Below are 23,726 nucleotides of genomic sequence, written 5' to 3' on the forward strand. Positions count from 1 at the left end.
ATAATTTTTTAAAAAAAATATTATTTTAATATATTTTTAAATAAAAAATACTTTAAAAATATTTTAAATTATAACAGCTGCTACAATTCTAGAAAGACAGTTGAATTGTAATAAGCTTTAGAACCAAGGCTATAAGAGCATCTCCAATGGAAAAGGTAAATGGATAGCCAAAAATAAAAAATTAATATTTTAGCTTTTCTTTGCTTGTTTTACACACTTCAAGAGGGAAGCCAATGTGACTGGTTTTGACCGGATTGAATATCAAATCACAAGATTTTTTAAGTTATGCAATATTTTCTTTTGTTTACTTAATTTAGATATATATCATCTGAGTAGATATATATCATCTGAGTCTAATGTTCTAAACCTGAATGGTTGAAATCATGTAAATAATAAAATACTTATTTTTTTTTACTCTAATATAAATGGTTTTTTAAATAGCTTTTTTCCATTGAAATAGATATAGTAAAATAAATTATATTTATACTATTTAAAATATTATTTTATTAATTTAACTTTTCAAAATAGCATTTTAGATTGGAAATGTTCTAACCGGTGAGAGAATTCCTCTTTCCTTTTGCTGTTTAATTTCAAATAAAAATGCTTTAGAATATATATATATATATATATATATATATTACCAATGAAATGAACCCGTGTTACAATATTTAAATATTCTGTCAATTAAAAAGAAGATGTCTCAGTTGGAAAATGATTGAATAAAAAAGAACTATTCCAAATAATTAAGATAATGAACTATTTATTAGTTTGACTAAAGCAGAAACAAAGAGCACTACACGTGTTTGGTGCCACCATGGATTGTTATAAAGGGTACTCGGATTATTTAAATTCCGAAGCGATGAAAGGAGAATAAGACCTTCTTCACCTCCTGCAATGTACGTGGATTCGTTGCTAGTACTCTTAGCGCGCTGAGAGTTTGGTGCCAACATTTCTCTCAAAGAGTAGGAGGCCCCTAGAAATAGTGAATCGATTGCTCAGGTGACAACAGAATTTCTTCTTCGGTCCTTCAATTGGGAAATGCTATCTCTTTACAGCAAAATCCTTTCCTTCTTACATTTTAATCCACTAAATCATTTCAATTAATTGCCTCTCGATAGTTCCTCCACTGGGAAATCGACAATCAATCACGGCCCCTTTATCAGGCAACGGGGGCAGACTACTTCCTACATGATTTTCGGCCCACCCCCATCTGTTAGCAGTAGTAAAATCACGCATCACAGCACCGCTAGGAATTTTTTTGGATGATAAAAACAGGAATATAAAGGAAGCTACAAGATAGAGTTTTCGATATGCTACAGAAAATATAAAACCACCAAAACGTGGAGCCTTGTTCTATTCTGAAAGGAGAGGAACAGGAGTTGAAGAAAGAAGGGAAAGTTTTGCCATTTGCGCATGCCAATTTAGCCTTCATGACTAGACTGGATTTCACTCATAGGCTTTTACCAAGCTCTTCTGAAAGTATCCATCCCATGCTTGAGATTATTACTCCGTATCCTGAATTTCTTAAATGCAGTCTCCTACTGAAACAGCATTTAGCAATCCATTGCAGCTATATTTCGGTAATTTAAGAGGCAAAAAATATATATAGCTAAAATCAACTCATGCCATTGACTCTAAGCTGCTCTGCTGACCCTTACCTGATCAATGAAAAACACCATGACTCGCAATTTAAAACCACCATTTCCCACACCTCTTACCAGTAGGCAACCAAAATCATGATTTTGCATTCCAATTTGATTAAAGCCAAAATTTTGCTTCAATATTACTTCTAATATCCTTTCATCGACATTAATCCTGAAATCCACCCAGTCTTGGCCCCAGCATCTTCAATTCCCTAAGTCACATTTACCTATGACCACTCGCAATTCTTCAACTCCTCACAGATAATCTCTTACATACATCAAATTCAGAAGCAAGAAAATTCACTAAATCACCTTGGAAAACACTCTCTCACAAAATCTACCTAACAACTCCATAAAATAAAAGATTTAAAGCAATAGGAGTAAAACCATGGGTGCAAGCCTGCAGACCACAGAGTGTCACTCATTGCCAATTCAGAAGAAACCGTCTTTTTTCTATAGCAGACATGGTTGAACTTGTCAATTTCCTTAAGAACAAACTGTTGATCGCAGATCACAAAGCCATGTTATTTTCTACACACATGTAGTGCAACATTTGTAGTTCCACACCAAAGACTCCACAACTATAAGTTTCTGATAGTGGCATACCATATGCAAAACAAACTTGACCCATGGAAGCACAAGCACATCTACCCATTGTCATTCAATGTAATCTACATTCCCACCAAGCTCAACACACCAGCAGCCATCTCACAAGAAAACGTCTTAAAACCAAGATACCACAAAGGAAGAAATCATGAGCAAAACACTGACAATAGAATACTTAATGAACAAATATTATCTTAGATTCCCCCACCATACTTTAATCATGCACGAACCATACTCAAGTCGTTTTACACCATAATTAACAACCAATGGAGCACCCAAGTACAAGCTCTTTATGCAAATTAAACATATTAAAGAGCGGCCCTAAAACTCAATTTAGCGCCGAACATCATAACAGAAATAAAAGAAACAGGCACACAACAAAAGAAATAATCAAAACACAACAGGAAACTGAGGGCAGCATCCAGTGGTTATCGTCATTAGTCGCATATATACAAAAGTACATTCATCAAGCAAGGCCACAATGCGAGCATAAATAACTTAAAAATATACCTTCACTCTCTCAATCATCTCAATTCTTTTAATACTCACGACGGTAGTTGCTGTGACTCTCTTCATCAGCAGCAACTTTATCTATCTCATAGTTGCTCCCTTCCTCCAAATTTAACCCTCCGATTGCCCCACTGATCTCGCGCTCACTACCTTTCCCATATGAATAATAGACGGGAGCCGATGGTCCACTTGGCACTCCGGCAATCATCTCAATTCTTTTAATACTCACGACGGTAGTTGCTGTGACTCTCTTCATCAGCAGCAACTTTATCTATCTCATAGTTGCTCCCTTCCTCCAAATTTAACCCTCCGATTGCCCCACTGATCTCGCGCTCACTACCTTTCCCATATGAATAATCGACGGGAGCCGATGGTCCACTTGGCACTCCGTAATTGGATGTCTTTTGCAACAACACCGGCTGTGGTGGCTTGTGATCGTAGGGCAATGGTGATGGTTGGCAAGATAGATCAACGGGAGCAGAAGGCCCACCCGGGAAACTGTTATTGGATGCTCGATTGAACAGAGGTCGAGATGGTAGGGGAGTTTGTGAAGGATAGCAAGCAGGGTAGTAACCGTACTGATCGGTGTAGCCGTATGGAGAGGGAGAGCATTCCCTGTAGTCACGTGCGGGAGGTTGAACAGGGGCAGGGTTGTAATAATGGCTATAATTAGGGGCAGTATGGTAATCCTGCACAGGAGGAGGCAAAGGCCGTTCTTTCACCTCCAGTTTCACCAGGACTTTACCCTGTGGACGGCCAGAGGGACGTGAAAGCTCGAGTGTGCGGACCGAGTAGGACGTTGTCTCGTCCGAGTCGAGGAGCTGACTCAGTGGAAATTTCACGGTGCCAACAAGAGGTTTGGGGGTTTCGGATGGCTTGGAGTGGAAGACGTCGAGAGTGAGGACTGAATCGTGGCGAATTATGGGGATAGTAAATCGTTCGTTCCAGACGGGGCGCGTTGAGAGTGAGTCGTCGGCATGAGTTGCGAGTCGGTTGTCCGAGTTGTCGAGATAGAAGGTGGCGTAGGGTTTCAGATCGCCGTTTCGCCAATTGACGTTTTTGAGGTGTTTAGCAGAGATTATTGTGATCTCGAGATGGAGAGGCTTTGGGGAAGCCATGAGATTTTTCTTTCCTGGTGGTGGTTTGCACGTGCGCTCAAGGTTCAGGATGAGAACGCGACGAGAAGCATAAGGAAAAGGAAGAGTTTGATGGCGCGAAAAAATAAAAAGAAAGAACAACTGGATATCGTGTATTTGTATGCAGATCCACTCAACTAAATCGAATCCTAAAGTATCCAACATTATGCAATCTTACCCTCCTATCGTCAGCTTAAAATGCCATTAAAAAAGGATTATTTAAGATTTATCTTTTGACGCGGGTTTTTTCCCTTTAAATATTATTAAGTTGATATTTATTTTAAATTAACTCTTATAAGAGAAATAGCATTATAAATCTTAATTATAGGGTTGTTTTTTTAATATAAAATCTAATTAAGCTTAATTTGTTAAAGAAATAATTAAAAGATTTGCTATTCAAATATCATTAAGATTAAGATCAAATATCACAAATTTAAAAAAAAACTTTCAATTGATATAAAAATTCATTTACGATGAATCCTGAGGATCTTACTAGGATTAGGTGCGCAAGAGGGTGTTGATTTTTGTGGCTGGCAAAGATGATTTGAAGGTATTTAATATAGGAGGGTTCTTATGGAAAAATATTTGTTTTTTGAGTTCTATTCATTTCTATTTAGTTTTTTTTTTAACTCATTTAGTAAATCAGATACTATGCTTGATAATATTGTTTTTTTACTTAATTTAAGAATTATCAATCTTATTATTTCTTATTTAGTTATGATTATTTGGCTTTATTTAATATTTTTTATATGGTCCCATTTAGTGTTTTCATCGAAGGGTTGAAGGGAAGTGTCGAAACTGTGGAGTATGAAAGTGGAGACTCGTCAATTCTCTACTCAATTGATTTGGCAATGTCACCTCGAAATAATATTTTTTATTTTTTATTTTTTTAATTATTTAGATAATATTTTTAATTTTTAATTTTTTTAAGTGGCCAAATGATAAATACTTAACTTGATTGCTTATATAACATAATATTTTTAATTTTTAATTTTTTTAATCATTTAAGTAGTGGCCAAGTAATAAATACTTGGCTTAATTGCTCATATGATAACCACTGGAGGCTTATATGATCGTTAACTTTAGGGCCCGTGGAATTAGTCATAATGCGCACAAGCTGGCCGAACACCCATGTTAATAATATATATATATATATTTTTTAATTTTTATCCAAAATACATACGATAAATAAAAGATATGGACCATCAATAAAAAAATATTATTACCCTATGAAGTATGACCATCAATAAAAAAATATTATTACCCTACTAAGTACCGCTTTTCTTTGTACCGCTTTTTAGCCAGGGTTCGATAAAAATTAATTTTTAAAATGCTTTTAATTTAAAAATATATTAACATAATATTTTTATTATTAAAATTATTTTTTTAATACCAATATCAATGTATTAAAAATAAAAAAAATATTAATTTAATTTAATTTTTTAATTTAACTTAATTTTTTTCAAAACACGTTTAATCATCAAAGCAAGTATATGGATTGATCAAACTAACTAACCTTGTTTAAGAGTTTTTTCCTTTCCTTTCTTTTTTCTCTACTGATGATATGATTAGCGTTAGTAAAACGTGATTGTGATATGATTAGCGTCTAATGATAATGTCAGCATAGAGAAATATACTTTGTAAGAAAATAAATAATAAATAATAATATAAAAATATAAAAATTCAACTGGATGTAATATCTATTTATATAAGAAAATCAAAATTAAGGAAATGATTGATAATATCAAATTTCACATGATTTTAAAATCTATCATTATTTTATATTTTATGTTAATTTCAGAGATATTAACATAAAATATTATTTTAAAACATTTTAATAAACAAATACTTTAAAAAGAGACACAACTATATTTTTAATCCACGCCCCCAAACAAGCCCTGATATATATAAAAAAAAAAAAAAACATCAGGCAGGCATTAAGGGGGGGAAGGAACAAAACATTTTTCTAAGAGAAGGGAGTGTTCCGTGCTAAGAGGGCAATAATTAATGATCAAACTACAGTTCAATTATTTATCAAATCTACTCTATATTTTCATAGCAATGATATTTGAGTAACCTTCAAGGATCTTGTAGTGGAAGCTTAAGCAATTTATTACTTTTTATATTAATGGTTGACGATTGAAGACGACTACCGTTGGTAACATCTGAGCCATCAAGGTGGTTAACTTGGGCTTGACGATGAATCTGCACACATGGATCAGCTAGCCCGAGCCATGGAAGGAAGGTGTGCCTACCTGTGCAAGAAAATAAAATGGAAAAGAAAATGCACACTCCCTACGCAGGCATTATCCTGTTCAGGTTCAAAGGGACTTTCTCAGCCTGGCAGCTGCCTCCTCCAGCCAGATGGCCAGTGTTAAAGCAGGGCACAGGCACCCCTGGTGCTTTCTTTCGTTAACAAAATTGCAAAAGATAAACTTTTATGGAAAATATAGCGACTGCATTTTATTACTGCAACAGAGACATGGAGCACAACAAACATAAATGACCCCAAGCTACCAAACACACTGAACCATCAACTTACCCACTTATTAAAAGCTAAGACCAGATATTGCTGTTCTTGACAAGCAAGGATGCATCAGGCCTGCAAGGCTGTTTACAGAAACTCCCCATGCGCATGTTTCCTGCAAGAAAATTCCACAAACTTCCTAGTGAAAAAGGTTTGCATTTTCTATGTATTAGCAGTAATGAGCAAAGGACTAGGTTATTATTGACAGGATATGCATTAGCAGCACAAATATGAACAATATTTGAACACAATATATTTGGTGCAACCAAAGCCCTTCGATTGGTAGCATTCATGACCATTTACTGCAAATGGAAAGTGCACTTAGATCATAAGTTGGCCACATACTCAGCATTTATTGCCAGCATTTGCCTAAGGGGAGTCATTTCTCCATGGTTAGAGGGTTGGTTACAGTATTAACAAGAAGCACTTCATATACTTTGATGCTCTTTCTAGTATTTGCACAAAAGCTTACCTTCATCTGTCAGAGGAACTGATGTATTTTGCTGGCAGATAAATTTCTCCACCAACTTCACCATGTTGTTCTCCACTTATAGTTTTCCTAGCAGCCAGGAACTCAGCACTCATGGCATCCATCCCATGTTGCACAGCTTCTTCCGCACTACCATAACCATGCTCCTCTGCATACTTTCGAATATCCTCTGTTATCTTCATAGAGCAGAATTTAGGCCCACACATGGAGCAAAAATGTGCCACTTTTGCACCTTCTGATGGGAGGGTTTCATCATGGAAGGACATGGCCGTCATGGGGTCCAATGACAGAGCAAACTGGTCCGTCCATCGGAACTCAAATCTTGCCTTACTTAAAGCATCATCCCAGGCTTGCGCATGAGGGTGACCTTTTGCCAAATCAGCAGCATGAGCAGATATCTTGTACGCTATAACTCCAGCCTTCACATCATCTCTGTTTGGCAGTCCAAGGTGCTCCTTTGGTGTGACATAACAGAGAAGTGCAGTGCCAAGAGCCCCAATATTGGCAGCGCCAATAGCAGAGGTGATGTGGTCATATCCAGGTGCAATGTCAGTTGTTAGAGGTCCAAGAGTATAGAAAGGAGCTTCATTGCACCACTCTAGCTGTTTTTGCATGTTCTCAGGAATCTTGTGCATGGGAACATGTCCAGGCCCTTCATTCATAACCTAGAAAAGTACATGAACATGTAGGTCACAGATTAAAACCAAAAAGAAAGCAGTTGATCTTTCAGAAAGAAGCATGGCTGGAAAAAAGTTAAATGCTCTGCTAATTAAAACATAATCTTGGGAATCCATCTGTGTCATCTCTGGTTTGTTGGTTCAATGCATGAAAGCCACTAATATTTACACCAAGCACACAAAAAGATTTGAAAACCAAATAGTGTCATTTAAACAGTAAACATGAAGTCTATACTTCCACAAAAATACTCCTTGTTGCATAGCTCCTGCATGAAGCTTAGAAGTCCTAAAATATATACTGATAAATGATTACCTGTACATCCTTTTCCCATGCCCGACGAGTCAGTTCCCCTTGAGTTAAAAGCTCTGCAAATTGAGCAGTGTCATTGGCATCATATATGGACCCAGGCCTCAGTCCATCACCAATTGACAGGGCCACATCATATTGATTGCATATATCAAGGATGTCATCCCAATGCTCGTATGCAAAGTTCTCCTTGTGATAAGCTAAGCACCACTTGGCATGGATTGATCCTCCTCGCGAAACAATTCCTGTCATGCGCTTTGCAGTTAAAGGGATGTACCGCAGCAGAACCCCAGCATGAATTGTGAAATAATCTACACCCTGCTCGGCTTGTTCAATCAGGGTGTCTCTGAAGACTTCCCAACTAAGATTTTCAGCAATTCCATTTACTTTCTCAAGTGCTTGATAGATAGGCACAGTACCTACTGGCACAGCAGAGTTACGTAAGATCCACTCCCGGGTCTCGTGAATGTGGCGACCAGTGGAAAGATCCATAACAGTATCAGCACCCCACATAGTTGCCCATTGAACCTTATAAACTTCTTCCTCGATAGAGCTCGCAACGGCAGAATTTCCAATATTTGCATTGACTTTAACCAAAAAATTTCTTCCAACGATCATCGGCTCCAGCTCTAAATGCTTCTTGTTGGAAGGGATAATAGCCCTCCCACGAGCAACCTCTGACCTCACAAACTCCGGGTCAAGCTTTTCACGAGCAGAACAATACAGCATCTCCTCAGTTATAATTCCCTGTTTCGCATAGTACATCTGAGTGTACCTTGGTGTTCCTAACTTCTCCCTCCTGTCAACCCATTCTTTACGCAGCTTAGGAAGTCCTGAAGACACAACACCGTTCATTTACAGTAGCAAATTAATTTCATGATACAAGTCTGTCTTTCTTAGCCCACAAAAACTACCATGACATGACACTCAAGAAAAAGAAAGCTGACAGTAGAAAACAGCATACCCAAGCATCAGTTAAAAAAAAAACAATCTAGACGGACAAATCCCCCAAAGTTTACAAAAATTTCAGAATCCCCTTATTATTTGAAGCTTTTAAAATAAGTTCTAGTGTAATGGCCATCCCCATATAAAAATGCAAAATCTTGGCCCTCCCGATAATTTGTTAAGTAGTAACAAAAGTAAGTTAATTGTTAATGCAAGGGTAAGGAAGGTGATGAAACGAAAATTAAAAGATAGACAAGACAAGACAAGCTGCATACCTACGCGGGGACTGATGTTTTGAGGCCCACTGGTATCGTAGTTATCAAAACTTGGTTCATCGCCGGACAAGTGGACTCGCCGGAACGGGATTTTGAGGAGATGACCAGATTCTTCATGTTTAACTTCCCTGCAAACCGGATCAAATAAGTGGACGGACCCAGTTGACAAAGCCTGTTCTTACGATGAGCGTAGATTGAATAAGGAAATCAATTAAAAAAAAAAAAAGGGAAGGAAGGAGCAGACCTGTATTCTTTAGTGCTCTTTGGAAAACATTGTTCAAAAGAGGGAAGAGGAAGAAAATCAGGAGAAGAAGGATCGACAGTGTTCTTCTTTTGCTTAGTTGCTGGTGGTGGATCGAACGTTAAAGTAGCTCTGGCTCCCGACGCCAGAGAGCGAAAATCCTTCTTGCATGCTGCTGCTGATGCACTCGAAAATCCAGGTGGTAAAAAGGCAGTGGTGATGCCATTCTTGGTTACAGCTGAGGATGTCAAAATAGCAGCAGCTTGGACAGATGCCATGGAGAGAAAAGATCACAAATGAAGCCGAACCCGTCGAAGACTGGACTGGAGAAGTAGGCAGGCAGGCTTATCTGTTGATGTGTTGTATGAGTGAGTGAGGGAGAGGTGCCGATAGAAGCTGAGTTGGCGCCTGGCAGTTGGAACTCCCGCTGGCTATGGTACTTTTACTTTTTGTTCGTCTCGATTGATGGTGCTTCTTTATATCTTCGGACTTCAAGAGTTTCTTTTTTTAAAAAATAAATATATTTTATTTTTAAAATTTATTTTTAATATTATCATATTAAAATAATTTAAAAATATAAAAAATAAAAATCTTTAGAAATTAAATATCTCTCTCTGTATTTGTGTACGTGGACTCGGGCGGTTACCTTACCTGATAAATCACAGGCAAGGAGTGATGAATCAAAGAGGAGGTCATAAAAAGTTAACGCTTGCTGACGTGGAATATATAACTCTCACACCTTAAGTGGTATTAAATATCTCTCCAAAGACTGGGTCCAAGTACAGTCACGTGCTGATCACACGAGGAGGACTGGAATGGACTGGAGTGGCACTAGAATATTTGAGAGGAGCAGGAAGCCGACAAAATTTATGGAGGTGGTTGCTGATTTTTTGCCAAATTAAGTGACTTGGAATGGTGATAGTGAACGGAAAATAAAAGGAGTGCCCCAAAAAGGGGATTTGAATACATAGTTAAACAATCATGGTTTTTTTCTACTAAATATATCCGTCTATTTCTTCAGTAGTTAGGAGGGTTGTTAAAAAAAAAATAAAAGAATCAACTGTAATAGTTTTTTTTCATTTATTTTTTTTTTACAATTTTTAATTCATTTTCATCTTTGACATTAAATTTAGACTTTATAATTTTTTTAAATTATTTTTGTGAGATTATCTTAATTTCATAATTTAGAATACAAGTTTGACGAATTGATTCAAGTTTTTTTTTCAATTGATATTTTTTATAAAATTTTATTTTTTAATATTGAGTTAATTGAGAATTAAGTTTTATAATTTATTTTGATTTTTTATGAGATTATTCGTATCTCACGAGTTTATTAAAGAATCATTTCAATTTAATATCTTGAACAATTAGATAAGATCTCAATATATGATTTATATTATTCTCTAACATTTCTATTAACTGAAAGCTCTTTGTGACTATCTTTAATATAAAAAAAGGTCAGCCTAGACAATCAAGCTCATTTTTCAATATTGAGTTGATTGAGAATTAAGTTTTATAATTTATTTTTATTTTTTTATAAGATTATTCTTGTCTCATGATTATAGTCACGAGTTTATTAAAGAACCATCTTAACCGAATAACTTAAGCAATTAGGTAAGGTTCCATATTATTCTCAACGTCTCCTTTAAGTGAAAACTTTTTAGACTTGAAACTTACACATGCTCACTCTACCCTGTGTTTATTTTTTATCAAATAAATAAGAATAATTAGATTTAAAATTGTGACCACTTAATCATTAAGGCTTTAATACCATATTAAAAAATTATCTCAACCCAATAATTTAAGTTATTAGAAAAGGTCTCAAGATATGATTTATATAATTCTTTAACAGAGTTTAGCAAAATAATTTGAATTAACTTGGATTGGTTTTTAATGTTTTTTAATTATTTTTTTAATTTTCATTTCTCACTACTTGGTTGATTGAGAATTGAGTTTCATAATTTATTTTAATTTTATTTCTATTAGATTATTTTAGTCTCATGATCCGAGATGCAAGTCTGATAATTTTTTCTAATATTTTTTTTATTGATTTTTTTATATCCATCAACATTAGATTTATTGAAAATTGGGTTTTATAATTTATTTTGATTTGTTATATATATATATATATCATCTTAAATATTTATTTTGAAACAAATTTTGCTTTTACTGATTATTTGGGTTGTCTTTGGGCTTGCCAAATTAATCAGAATTATATCGAATTGACCTCCATATAGTTTTAAAACTTATTATACTAAAACAAATATTAGCAATACCTAAATATTTTTTTAATTTGAAATTATTTTTTGATTTGACCCGTAACATAGCCCAAACCAATAAAAAAAATTCAATAAAACAATGTTATGATAAATTTTCTCCTAACTCAAAAAACCATTTACCTAAGATTTGGGTATAATGATTTTTCTATTATGATTCAATGTCATTTTTAAATTTTTTAAGAGTAGTTTAATCTTTTCAATTTTTTTTACAATAGCTAAATTTCTTAAATATCCTAGGAGCAAAAAAAAAGATGGCTCAATCCAAGGGCTTTTATGTTCTTTTTTTCATTTTTTTTTTCTATTTAAGTTAAGTTATTTAATTACTTGTAGGTTTAAAATTAACAAAATTATCCTCTAGGGAAGTTTATATCTTTTCATCATGGTATTTTGTTAATAATAAGTTAACACATGGGTATTTTTCTAATTTAATAAATATTTAATATTATAAAAAAAAACTTTGTTGATACATGCTACATATACACCAATAAGTTGGGTTAATATCATTCCATCATTAAATGCTAATATTTCTAATGATGTTTAAAAAGTCTTGATCTTTTTTTCATTTTCTCCCTCTGTCCATCTTAAATTTTATGCCACCCTCTTCACAATTTCAAACCACCCCTTTTTATTTTTTTTTCTTTTAACATTTAATCATTGTTATTTTGATTATTATTTTATTTGGATAATTATAAATTTTTTTTTTAATTTCACCCCTTTTCATTTTTTATCTTTCAGATTAGATTCTATTCTTTTGATTATTATATGTTTTGTGTGATATTTTTTTTTAATTTTTTTTACAATTCCATTATCATTGAATTTTTTTACCTATCAAATATGCTTTTTATTATTTTGATTGTTATTTTTATTTACTCTGACAAGTTATTCAAATGGATTTTTTTTTTTCATAATTTCATCTTTCAATATTAACTTGGTTGAGAAGTATATTTCTCAATTGAACTTAAGTTTAAGATTTAATGGGTTGGAAGTTTTAAAGAGTATACCAGATTTAAAGTTTGCATTGGTTTTGCATTTATTCAATTGGAAACTTGGTTTTATTTTTTTATTTGTTTTTTGTAGAATTTTTTGTTGGTCGTAAAAATAACTCTCATTATCTCTAATCCTTTTATTTTTCATTTTTCATTGAGGTGTTTTGGCTAATTATTTAAATTTATATTTTTATTCAGATTCCATCTCTTGATATTTGGAATAACTTTTGTAAGACAATTTATAAAATTAAAATTTCTTTTCAATTCCATTCCTTTTAATTTTTTTAATGTTTCAAATTTAGTCCTTATCTATTGATTGCTATTTCTTTTATTTGTGATAATTGTTTTTAATAAAAAATTTCATCCTTGTCAAGGTTTTTTTTCTTATCAAATTTGATCCCTATATTTTTTATTGCTTCGACAAATTTTTTAAATTGATATATTTTTTAATTTTATTATTTAATATTAGATGAATAGAAAATTGAGCTTACTATTTGATCATGGTTCTATAATTTCATGGGCTTTGGGTTTCAAGAATTAATCCAAGTATGAGAGGTTCTACCTAATTTGTTCGGTTTTTTGTTCCTTTATCTAAGCTATGTTTTTTAAATTTTATTATTTAGTATTATTCAATTGGATATTGAATTTTATTATTTTTAGTTAGTTGCTTTCTATAATGTATTTTTCCTAAAATAACTAGAGTTTTTTTTATATGTTGTTTTTTATTGAATATATTTTAACTAATAAACATTAAATTAGTTGAAAATTGAGCTTTTTTATTTGGTCTGAATCTAAAATTTAATCAGTTCTAAGTTTGAAATCATAGCTTAAGGTTCAAAAGATTCGCTCATGTTTACGTGTATTTTTTAAAACTTATATTTTTATATAATTTTATTATTCATAATTTATATCATTAGTTATGCTCTATTTTTTTTATTTACATTCTATGTGATAATTTGTGAATTTTTAAAATTAACCGACTTATCTTATATTTTTTATTTGTCATTTTTTATAAGTTTCATGTTCTTTTTTCTTTATTGGGCAGGTCTATTTCCCAAGTCTGATTATTTTTTTTCAAGATTTCCTAAAGCTTTGATGATATCCAAAAGTAAAGATGTACGGCTATTTGTATTTGAAATACTCCAAGTTTGATTCGTCAACCGAAAACACACGCATATCAGATGATTCTTGCATAATTATTTTAGTTATATTATCTCCTTAATTAGCTTTACTTAATTAGTCAAGTTATTTTTTATAAAAAAATAATAACAATTTCATCATACTATTTTTATTTTATTTTTTGTAAAGTATCATTATGTTTTTATAATTTTTTATTCGAAAAGTTATAGTAGCTATTCGAGAATGGTAATTCAAGGAATAATTTTTTTAGCATTTTATGTTTTTTTTCTCCCATAATTATCAATGAGTTAAACTAGTAGATGAAATATAGAAATATACTTAACTTCTAAGAGTTGCTCCAAATTCCGAAACACAATGAGAACTAGAAACTCTGAATTATTAAATAATGAATTTTAGACAAAACCATGATAAGCTCCACTTCATTTTTCGTGGTAATGAATTGCAGGAAATTGTGGCTACACACCTCTCGATTAAACTCTTAACCCAAGCCAAGGCTATATTTTCGTGAAGAGGCAGCCAGCGACGTGTGGTCCTCAAGGCTCCTGGATTTTTCCTGCAGGAAGAGACGGAAGATGAGTCATTTCCCGAAAGCGACGCTGATATTTTAGACTCGAAAAAAAAATATCAATGCGATGAATCGCCATCGCTCTACATGACAGTCATCGAGTGCTGAGATGTCTAGGAACCACTTGACTAGTCGTCTTGTACTTCCCCCTTCCCTCCTCTTTCACTGGTTGGCTGATAAACCACTCCGATTTATAGCTACGGATAGTATTTTTTATTTAAAGACATATTATTTTTTTTTGAATTTTTATTATTAATACATTAAAATACTTAAAAAATAATTAATTGCATGTTTTTTCATGACAGAAACATTTTTAAAATGTATCAAAAAAATAAATAAAAACACGCACTGTAAAAGAGACTTAAACGAGCTTCCAGGCTCATAAACATTGAAATTTTCATTCACTTAACTCGTCGAGAATCCATTATAGTTTTTCATCAAATGGTTCTCCAGTTAAATGTCTTTCCCTGCTTATCATTCCCCGTACACACTAGATTTGCTAGACTGCAGATCAGCTTCGTCACAAATTTACCTGACCAATCGAGTTCCTCTCTACAGTGAAACGGAAAGCATAGAGCATCACTTCAATATGGGTTCCATCCTCGTATCCCAGGTTCCACCCGATATTTAGACGCAAGAGTACGTAAGAAAGAAATGACTTGGTATAATTCCTGTGAGGAAAACAGTGCACAGCGTTTTTTCAGACCTTTACCAGACCAGCTTGTGTGGGACTGTTACTATGTATATATTTTCACAGAATAATCATGTATACAACTGAAAATAATAATAATAAAAAAAGATACAATTGCCATAGTACTCAAACTGTACCACCTGAAATAATTGCCGACGGACACTGGATTTCAAAACCAACTAGTAGTGTACATGGGGGTAATGTCAAGATGGTGAGAGACTTGACTAGGCTCCGGCAGCGACAGCAGCAGATCTGCAGCTTTCCATCATTCCTTCTGCCCTTGGACCAGTAAATATTACAATAACGCCAAAAATTTACCTCACTGAAATATACAATGCTGTAGGGGTGAGCTCAAAGATCATGCCACTAAGTTCATCAACATTATAATGGCTGGAGGCGGTACAGGCTAGCTCCATCTTTTGCCTGATAATGAAGAGCTGAGAGCACAATCATTGTTTCATTAGGAGCCCGCTTGCAGCGGGAGAAGAGATTCTTGCTTCCCTTCGACAAAGAGCACAAGCTCTTTTGGAGCAACTACCAACTTCAACCACTCTTGCAGCTCTTTGCCTTCTACTTTCTCTTTCTCTGACCAAGCCGTTGAAAAGAGTAAATGTCAGAACATTATGGAAATTACAGGTGGTAACTCTTCGAAACATAACAAACACCGAATTTACAGCAACCCAGTATCATAAAAAATTCAATATGCAAACCCAGAATCTAACCTACGATCAACTTCTGTGGGCTGGGCACCCTGGATGGCATCTGACAACAAATACAAACTATGTATCTCATGCAATGCATTGAGGAAAGGCATACGCCATACCAGCTAAGCAGTTTCACAGTTTTAAGATCAACCATAGTCAATGGTATTGGCATATCAAAAGGACTGCTAGAAAGAATTTGTGTCAATTAATGGACTCCAACTTGGCAATGCATCAATAACGTAATGCACCAAACACTACGGTACTGAATTTAGCTAGTGTCAAATATTACCTTCCAGATGGGCACCAAGTCCCTCCAAGACAGTTGGATTAGCACGCACAACGGAAAGTGCTACATCAAGGGCAGATAGCAGCAATGCTCTCACCTCTCCTTGAACAAGATCAACAAGATGCCCCTGTGGCAATCAATTTCATGTCAGTTTTTAACCATACTACATGAGATGAAGGAAGCGAACTTTAAATAACACCGCACCTGATCCCTTCCCCATGGAGCAGCTCCAGAGTCATCCATCCCTCCTCCAGAAAGTGTTGCTAAAGACACAGGACCTATGGTCTGATTAAGACCATATTCAGCTACTGCTTTGTATGCCATATCAGTAGCCCGCCGAATATCATCCAGGGCACCTGTTGAGACACGACCTGAATACACAACTTCTTCTGCTGCCCGTCCTCCAAGAAGAGTAACCAAGCGGCCACGCAACTCATCAATAAAGAGCAAATATCTATCCTCGTTTGTTGGTGGTATATAAGTAAAGCCCAATGCCCCTCCTGACCTTGGTAATATGCTCAACTTCTAATGATATGCAAAGAAGTAATTGTTACTGTCTATTCTATATACCATTCAGAAAATTATAAGTGGTCTAAATATGATGTCTCATTTCTGACTTTATGTAAGTTCGTATGCCCAAGAAAATCCAGGCAGTAGTTCTAATAAAAAAGAATCCACTAATTTTTGATATCAGTAGTGTTAAAAGTATTTACTTCCATCGGTTTTTCTTCCTAGAAGTCCAGAAAAAAAGTCTCTCATTTGATTATTCAATTCAATGACTACTTTAGAATAAAGTATATAAACAGCTGATAGGATTTGGATATCCCAGGATTCCATATATAAAAAATTTCTCCATGAAAGTCTCTATTCCAGCCCAATTAGAAAATCAGACATGAGAAAATAGAAAATGCAGTGAGCAATCAATGATAACAATGCTTTTGAGCTCAAGTAATCTCCTCGAGCACATGACAATATGACACAGTATGGACATGCCATTAAGGGTGGCATAATTCCCGTGGATGCAGCCTCACTAATGACAAATAAACTTACACCAATCAGTAAAAGTGTTCCTGTGATGTTTACCTCAACACGTGGCTGTCCAGTAAGGATATTAGCAACAGCAGTACCTACTACTGCATGACCAGCTTCATGGTGTGCAACCACAGCCTTCTCACTTCCTTGCAACCTGGCAGTCTTCTTCTCAATGCCCTATGAAAACAAATGATTGGTTCAGTTCTTTCATTATACTCAAGGTTTACAAACTCCCTTTTCAATTATAACTGAATCTTATTGGCCATTAAGGAGGGAGGGAAGGGAGGACATTTGGTAACTTAGGCACAAAGTCACCACAACCATGAAAGCACAAAATGTGCACTGAATAGATAAGAGCATGGTACGATTAAAACTTGCAAAACAGAGGAGCTAGGAGTAATACAAAGACAAGCAAGTGCACTGGAAAATGCTTTCTGAGCTTGTGGAAGACAACATTATATACAGGCCCAAAGCACTTGAAGATACAGATAAAAGCAGCAAAAATCAGAATCCAAATGTTGCAGGACAAAGGGCCTTTAACATCTCCAAATTAACTGTAGGGCCTCTAGGGACCTTCTCCAGTCTTGTTGAATTAGCACGGAGTCCTATTTTATATATACTTAGCTAAGCATGTTGGTTGTTTATTTTTGTTGAAGTTTTCTTAAATTTTATAGGTCATGAGTACTTTGAAAATTATGTCCACAGCTATCAGCTGGGTTATTTTTTATTGGGTCTTAGATAAGGTCTGCTGATGTAAGTAGGTCTTATTAAATATCCTGCACGGTTTCATTTCCCACTTTAGGGGAGTCTTACATTCATGGTTACAAGAAATCCCAAAATCCATATAGTTATGTAATTTTTTTTCAATGCCAGGATAGTTCTGCAGAAATTTCAAGTGCTTAACTGCAACCCTGCTTCCATATGTAATGCCTATGGGACCTTGGTTGCAATGCTTTGAGAAAATCCAAAAGTGCAGCATAGAATCTTGTATCCTTTGATATTGTAAGCATCATGTATCATATTAAATTGCTCCATCAAAACCCAAGAAAACTTCCTTTAGTAAAACCCCAATTCATCTATCAATCTTTCAATGCAGAACAGACAGCAAATCTGGATTTTTTCTTGTTGAATTAATATCAGCTTTTACCTCATTAACACCAAGTGTGAACACATATAAACACAGTGGCCATTGAAAAACAAGGCAAAATTCACTCAAAAACTTTCTGCAGATGTCCTACATGTATTTTTGGGAGTTTTAAATAACTGTCATAAGTCACCAAAAGGAACTAAATCATGAGAGATGTTAAATCATTATATCAATTGTCAATGTCTTGTCAACAGATAAAAATGTCTAAACTATAAATCAAATTAGGAAAGCAGCGCCAGAGAAAACAAGAAATTGATCATAAAAAGAGGAGATTTCCAGCAGTCACAACACCTTCCTGCGACTCTCACACACATACACAGAGAGAAAGAGAGAGAGAGAGAGAGATACCGCTATTGCTCGCTCCACTGCCTGAATGAAATCAAGTTTCTCCACCACTACTTTGTTTTTCCTTCCAGCCAACAAAGCAGCTTCATTTACCAGATTTGCAAGATCTGCCCTGCACAAAGTAAGAATTAAAAGGTCACTCGTGCTAACTTAGCCAAAAATGAAACACAAAATCTAAAATTAGTCGTGGGAGGAAATACCCAGTAAAACCAGTAGTCATAGAGGCAATATCACTGAGGTCAACATCCTCTCCTAAAGGTAGTTCTTTCTTGGAAACATGTACTTTTAAAATGGCTTCTCTTCCATTTCTATCAGGTGTTTCCACCTAAAGACAGAGATGAGACAAATAGTGGTGACATCTGTTATTGTTGAACTATAAAATGTGTGCCAAGATGTGAGTGAATCAGTGTACCAACCATAACCACACGATCAAATCTTCCTGGTCGGCGGAGTGCAGGGTCTAACACATCAGAGCGATTTGTTGCACCAAGAACAATCACAGCAGAATTGCTATCAAACCCATCCATCTCCTGCGATGCATTTCGAACATTTCAACTTCCACAGTGACATGGCCAGGAAAATTTCAGAATGAATAATACTTTCAAGAAAGAAGCATACAGTGAGCAACTGATTCAAAGTCTGCTCCCTTTCATCATTGCTAACAATGCGGAATTTTCCATCACGACTTTTTGCCACAGCATCTATCTGCATATGGAAAAATGTCCCATCATTAAAACATCCTTGGTTTTTAAGATATAATGTCCCAACACGATAGAAATTCCCATAATCTTACCTCATCAATAAATATTATGGATGGTGCCTCCTTCTTTGCCCGGGTAAAGAGATCTCTCACACGGGAGGCACCCATGCCAACATACAACTCTACGAATTCACTTGCGGAACAACTTATAAAGGGAACTTCAGCTTCTCCAGCAACAGCCTTTGCTAGAAGTGTCTTACCAGTCCCAGGAAGGCCCACCTGTAACATAGACAAAAATAATTCTCACTGAACTTACAAAAAAATTGAACCATAGAATAAATCATTGCAGCCTCTTATATTTATTCTCTTGGATCAGGCAAGTCATCAAACGATTTTTCAGCAAAGACATGCATGCTGGTAGTGGATGAGGAACTGGAGAACGAACAAAATTAGAGAGACCCAGAGCACGAGAGTGATAAAATACAGCATTTATATTTAAAAGAAAAGAAACACAGCTATATACAGCAGCTAGAGAGATCAACAATTTCCATTTTTTGGGTTCACAGTTACTTTCTCATATTATCTTTGTCAATTGTCCAATCTGGCGAACATTGAAAAGGACAATGAGATGATTGGTGGAGTGATGTGTATGCAGTTTATTTTAACTGAGGCCAGCAAAGTTGAAATGTGCAATTAATTAGAGGTGATTTTTGCTGGAGATTGGAGGAACAGTCAGCTTGTTGCCATGCAATAAACTTCCATCTTAAGTTTTTCTTTCTTTACTCACCAGAAGAACACCTCGAGGAGGACGAGCACCAAGTCTGATATACCTGTCTGGATTCCTGAGAAATTCCTGTACAGTAAACATCAGCCTGTAAAGATCATTTTACTGAATTAGCAGAGAGGATTTAGAACACTGAGCAAGACATGATGGTCCATTGGACTAATGAAGAGGTCCAATATAACACACCACAATTTCTTCTAGCTCTTCCTTAGCTTCATCAATACCAGCTACATCGGCAAAAGTTATTGTTTCACCTTGCTCGGAAACTTTTGAACCTCCGGAGCCCCCAGACTTGCGGTTCCTAATCTGACCAGCTTTATGCTGCACAACTTTGCATAGATCCAATCAAAATCTTGCTACATTGCATAAGGTTCAAGACAATTGAAAAGGTAGGATGAAATTTAGCACCTGAGAGAAGGTAACAGGGAAACGGTGCAGAAGCCCCGCAAGCACAGCTGCATAGAACAAAGCTATCTGAAAGGAACAGAAGAAAGAAAGAGATATTAATCTCCATCTAGTGAAACATCTCTTAAAGTCCAATATCTAGAATTTCATGATTGCGATTACCCCATGCCATATCTTGTAGCATTCTTCTATTCATTTTCCTCTAATAACAGTTAAGTTTCATCCAAAGAATAAAAATAAAAAAAGTTATATCACATGCACCATCCATTTTGAGCAGACAAGGGCTAGTGACCTATGATCAGCATAAATGAGGTAGATGACAAGAACAGCATAGGAGAAAATGTAAAATCAAGGGACGAAAAGTGTGATCGATCATGCTAATAGAGCGTGAACAATGAGGCAATTAGCTAAAAATTGGTGCTAATTCTCTATGAGAGTTATCAAATTGCCAGTAATAATGAAAACTCTGTTAAAACTATAATTTAATATGTTGGATTCAATCTAGGATTCATAATCAATAACTTCACAATACATATGCATATCAATATCTGGTAGGAAAACAAAACCTCGGACAACGAAATTTTGAGGATAAAAAAAGATTCTCTCAATCAGATTGCAAACGTCCAATCCCTAATGAATGGATGTTTGCTTCATATTTTCGACATCAATGCTAGTCTACTCTAGCAATGTACTTAAAAACCAAACTAAATGCAACACATAAACTTGCAACAGTTATATCATCAAACTCAACCGGAAAACTTAAACAGGAAATTAAAAAAAACAGTATATTTACACCAACTCCTAATTAACTTCCAATCAAAACTCACCAATGCCGAATTCAAGAATCCACCGGACCTCTTATCAGGCGAACCAAACTCCACCTGGTACTCCAGCATCTTCTCATAAGGAGTCTTAATATCAGTAGGTCTCGTCGTAGTATACACAATCCTTTTTGTCGTAGGCGTCACACTCCTTAACAAAGACTCCGAATCTTGAAACTTGCTACTAACCACTTCACTACTACCACTACCACCGCCACTCTTTTGACTACTAATTCCCTCGTTTTTTAACTTAAACATTATATGAACGCCATCAACCTCCACTTTCTGCACTTGATTACTGCTAATTTTACTCAAAAACTCACTATAGGGCACGCTGACAAAGGTAGCGGGTTGCGTCGGCTCCGACCCGGGCAAAGCAATTCCGGGTCGGAGCAACCGCATAACGAACATAAGAATCCCTAATTGCAAAAGCAAGACACCAATTTCTTGCGCTTGAATTAAAGGTTGCCATTTCCAATTCTGCTTCTTGGAAAACCACCATTCGCTTTTCCCTCGCTTCTCTCTCTTCTGCTTGGACCCCGAATTAGACGACGAAGACGGCGCTGACGGAGGATTTTTTGGTGGTTCGGTTTCGGTGTTTGCTTTCTCGGTGGAATCGCTTTCTTGACATTTAGCTAAGATTTTATAGTCTCTGATTTTGGTGTTGGATAAAAAACTGAAGGATTTGGGATTAATTGAAGGAAAAGAGAGGCAATTGTTATTAATATTTGGGGCAAAACGGTGGTGGAGAACCCTAGAAGATTGGAGTCGAATTGAATGAAATTTAGTAAGAGGAGGAGGAAGAGTAGGAGAGATGTGCGTTATTGGTCTTAGAGTTTCGAGCATCGGTGACATGCTTTGTTATATAATTTTTTTTGAAACCCTAAACCCTTAACATGATAGATTAAGAAAACACTCAATCAGATAGACATGCGTGTTTATTATGGGGACGTGTTTGTTGGCCGGAGAGAAAACAAGTTTTTCCTGCTATGGAGGAGATATTGCAGGCAAGGGACGATCACCGTTGAATATTATATATTAATAATTTCCCTCGTGCAATCGTGATTGGTATGGATAATTACAAATAAGCCATCTAGATAAATTCAGTCCCCGACTTTTGATGTATTGCTAAGTTCTTCACAAACTTTCTTTGGCTTAACATTTTTATCCCTATATGTCAATCTTCATTACCAAAAAAAATAGAATTTATAAAAATAAACTCTATAAAAAATGTTATTGTAATATTATATTTCAAGTAATGATTAAGGAAAGGCATGAATTGAAATTTTTTTTTAATGATTAAGGAAAGGCATGAATTGAAAAAAAAAATTTTAGTTAAAAAAATAAAATGTATATAGTTTTTATTGATAGAAACACATTTACTGTATATATTCAATATATTTAACTATGATGATAACTAAATTTGATATGCATGTATAGATTTCTCTCTCAACATAACCTTTTGAATCTATAATTTTTTGTTAGCAGGGGCTATAAAATACAAAATTACTCCATTGAGACACATTTTTAGACAATAGAAAAAAATAATATATTACTCTTTCTTTGTTTTATTTATTTACATCAATTTAATAATCTCAGAATTACACTATATTTAATTATTTTTCTTTCCCATTTAAAATATATTATTAAGAATTTCAACTCTATTAGAACAATATTATTTGTCACAAACATTATAACATAATATCAATTTCTTTGTAAAAAGTGATATTAATATATTTATTTTTATAGAAAAAAACTAACAAGCAACAAAAATAAACTTGTTATGTTTAGAGAAATATGAGCAAAAATTTTAGAAATATGTTGAAAATTTAAAGTCTACCCAGATATATATTGTTTTATGGGTTTGTGTTATGTTGTTGTGTAAATTAAAAATAAATCTAAAAAAAATATTTAGTTCATAAAAACTAATTGATATTGTTATTAAACTCAATTCAACATGTTAATTTTGAAACTTTCCAGCTCGGTTCATTATATATTTCATATTTAAAATTAAATCGCGTGAAAATTATCCCAACTTTACAAGTTTATTTAGCAAGTTCAAAAGTAATCTGGACAACTGATAAAATATATAATTTGATTTTTAAAAAAAAAAGTCAAGATGACTTTTAAAATACTAATATATTAATATATTAGATCAACTTAAGCTTCAAGACTAAATTTGTCAAATTTACGACAATGGTAATGGACTCCAATGAGTTGAAAAATATTGTTTGTTTTTAAAATTATTTTTACTTAATAATATAATAACAAAATATATGCTTATAAAATCAAGTACAAATAAAACATCATAATATTTTTTAATTTTTTTTAATAATTTCATAGAAAAAAATTAAAATAATTTATGAAGATAAATTTAAATTTAAGCAAATAATAAATAAAAAAATTAAGAAAAAAAAGATGAAAAAAAATAAAAAAAGAAATTGGATGCCAAAAAAGGGATGAAAGAAAAGACCACTTCTTTTA

General features: G+C 34.4%; 3 protein-coding genes across 5 annotated transcripts; all 3 read right to left on the reverse strand.

Annotated features, from left to right (window-relative positions):
- Positions 1-2,424: 2,424 nt before the first annotated feature.
- On the reverse strand, positions 2,425-4,098 carry LOC105133073 (uncharacterized). 2 transcript variants are annotated; one of them, XM_011036889.1, is made up of 2 exons: positions 2,997-4,098; positions 2,425-2,806 (listed from the first exon to the last, which is right to left on the reverse strand). In XM_011036889.1, the coding sequence occupies exons 1-2, from the start codon at positions 4,058-4,060 to the stop codon at positions 2,788-2,790; spliced, it is 1,083 nt and encodes a 360-aa protein (XP_011035191.1). In that variant the 5' UTR covers positions 4,061-4,098; the 3' UTR covers positions 2,425-2,787. The 2 variants fall into 2 exon arrangements, with proteins under 2 accessions (XP_011035191.1, XP_011035190.1); XM_011036888.1 differs by having other exon boundaries at positions 2,425-2,777; positions 2,968-4,097.
- A 1,758-nt stretch (positions 4,099-5,856) lies between these two features.
- THIC (thiaminC) lies at positions 5,857-9,817 on the reverse strand. 2 transcript variants are annotated; one of them, XR_843708.1, is made up of 6 exons: positions 9,361-9,817; positions 9,117-9,244; positions 7,903-8,729; positions 6,895-7,577; positions 6,438-6,537; positions 5,857-6,291 (listed from the first exon to the last, which is right to left on the reverse strand). XR_843708.1 is itself a non-coding variant. In XM_011036890.1 (5 exons), exons 1-4 carry the CDS (start codon positions 9,633-9,635, stop codon positions 6,897-6,899), a joined length of 1,911 nt encoding a protein of 636 aa, XP_011035192.1. In that variant the 5' UTR covers positions 9,636-9,817; the 3' UTR covers positions 6,332-6,537; positions 6,895-6,896. The 2 variants fall into 2 exon arrangements, 1 of the variants encoding a protein (XP_011035192.1); XM_011036890.1 differs by lacking the exon at positions 5,857-6,291 and having other exon boundaries at positions 6,332-6,537.
- A 5,150-nt stretch (positions 9,818-14,967) lies between these two features.
- Positions 14,968-22,269, reverse strand: LOC105133075 (ATP-dependent zinc metalloprotease FTSH 7, chloroplastic). Its single transcript, XM_011036891.1, has 13 exons — positions 21,249-22,269; positions 20,425-20,490; positions 20,203-20,337; positions 20,020-20,085; positions 19,326-19,511; positions 19,151-19,237; positions 18,949-19,062; positions 18,733-18,857; positions 18,536-18,644; positions 17,092-17,217; positions 16,213-16,533; positions 16,012-16,135; positions 14,968-15,603 (listed from the first exon to the last, which is right to left on the reverse strand). Exons 1-13 carry the CDS (start codon positions 22,095-22,097, stop codon positions 15,479-15,481), a joined length of 2,433 nt encoding a protein of 810 aa, XP_011035193.1. The 5' UTR covers positions 22,098-22,269; the 3' UTR covers positions 14,968-15,478.
- Between the last annotated feature and the right edge of the window lie 1,457 nt (positions 22,270-23,726).

The sequence above is a fragment of the Populus euphratica genome, unplaced genomic scaffold (assembly GCF_000495115.2).
Source record: "Populus euphratica unplaced genomic scaffold, PopEup_1.0 scaffold42.1, whole genome shotgun sequence".
NCBI classification, from domain to species: domain Eukaryota; kingdom Viridiplantae; phylum Streptophyta; class Magnoliopsida; order Malpighiales; family Salicaceae; genus Populus; species Populus euphratica.

Coding starts and splice junctions, on each gene's coding strand:
- LOC105133073 (XM_011036889.1), bottom strand. CDS start 4,060: ATGTTGGATACTTTAGGATTCGATTTAGTTGAGTGGATCTGCATACAA.
- THIC (XM_011036890.1), bottom strand. CDS start 9,635: ATGGCATCTGTCCAAGCTGCTGCTATTTTGACATCCTCAGCTGTAACC. Junction 9,245..9,360: donor AAGAGCACTAAAGAATACAG/GTCTGCTCCTTC, acceptor TCCGGTTTGCAG/GGAAGTTAAACATGAAGAAT. Junction 8,730..9,116: donor AAACATCAGTCCCCGCGTAG/GTATGCAGCTTG, acceptor TTGTGTCTTCAG/GACTTCCTAAGCTGCGTAAA.
- LOC105133075 (XM_011036891.1), bottom strand. CDS start 22,097: ATGTCACCGATGCTCGAAACTCTAAGACCAATAACGCACATCTCTCCT. Junction 16,534..17,091: donor CTGGACAGCCACGTGTTGAG/GTAAACATCACA, acceptor GCATATCATTAG/AAGTTGAGCATATTACCAAG. Junction 15,604..16,011: donor ACTTGGTGCCCATCTGGAAG/GTAATATTTGAC, acceptor CGGCTTGGTCAG/AGAAAGAGAAAGTAGAAGGC.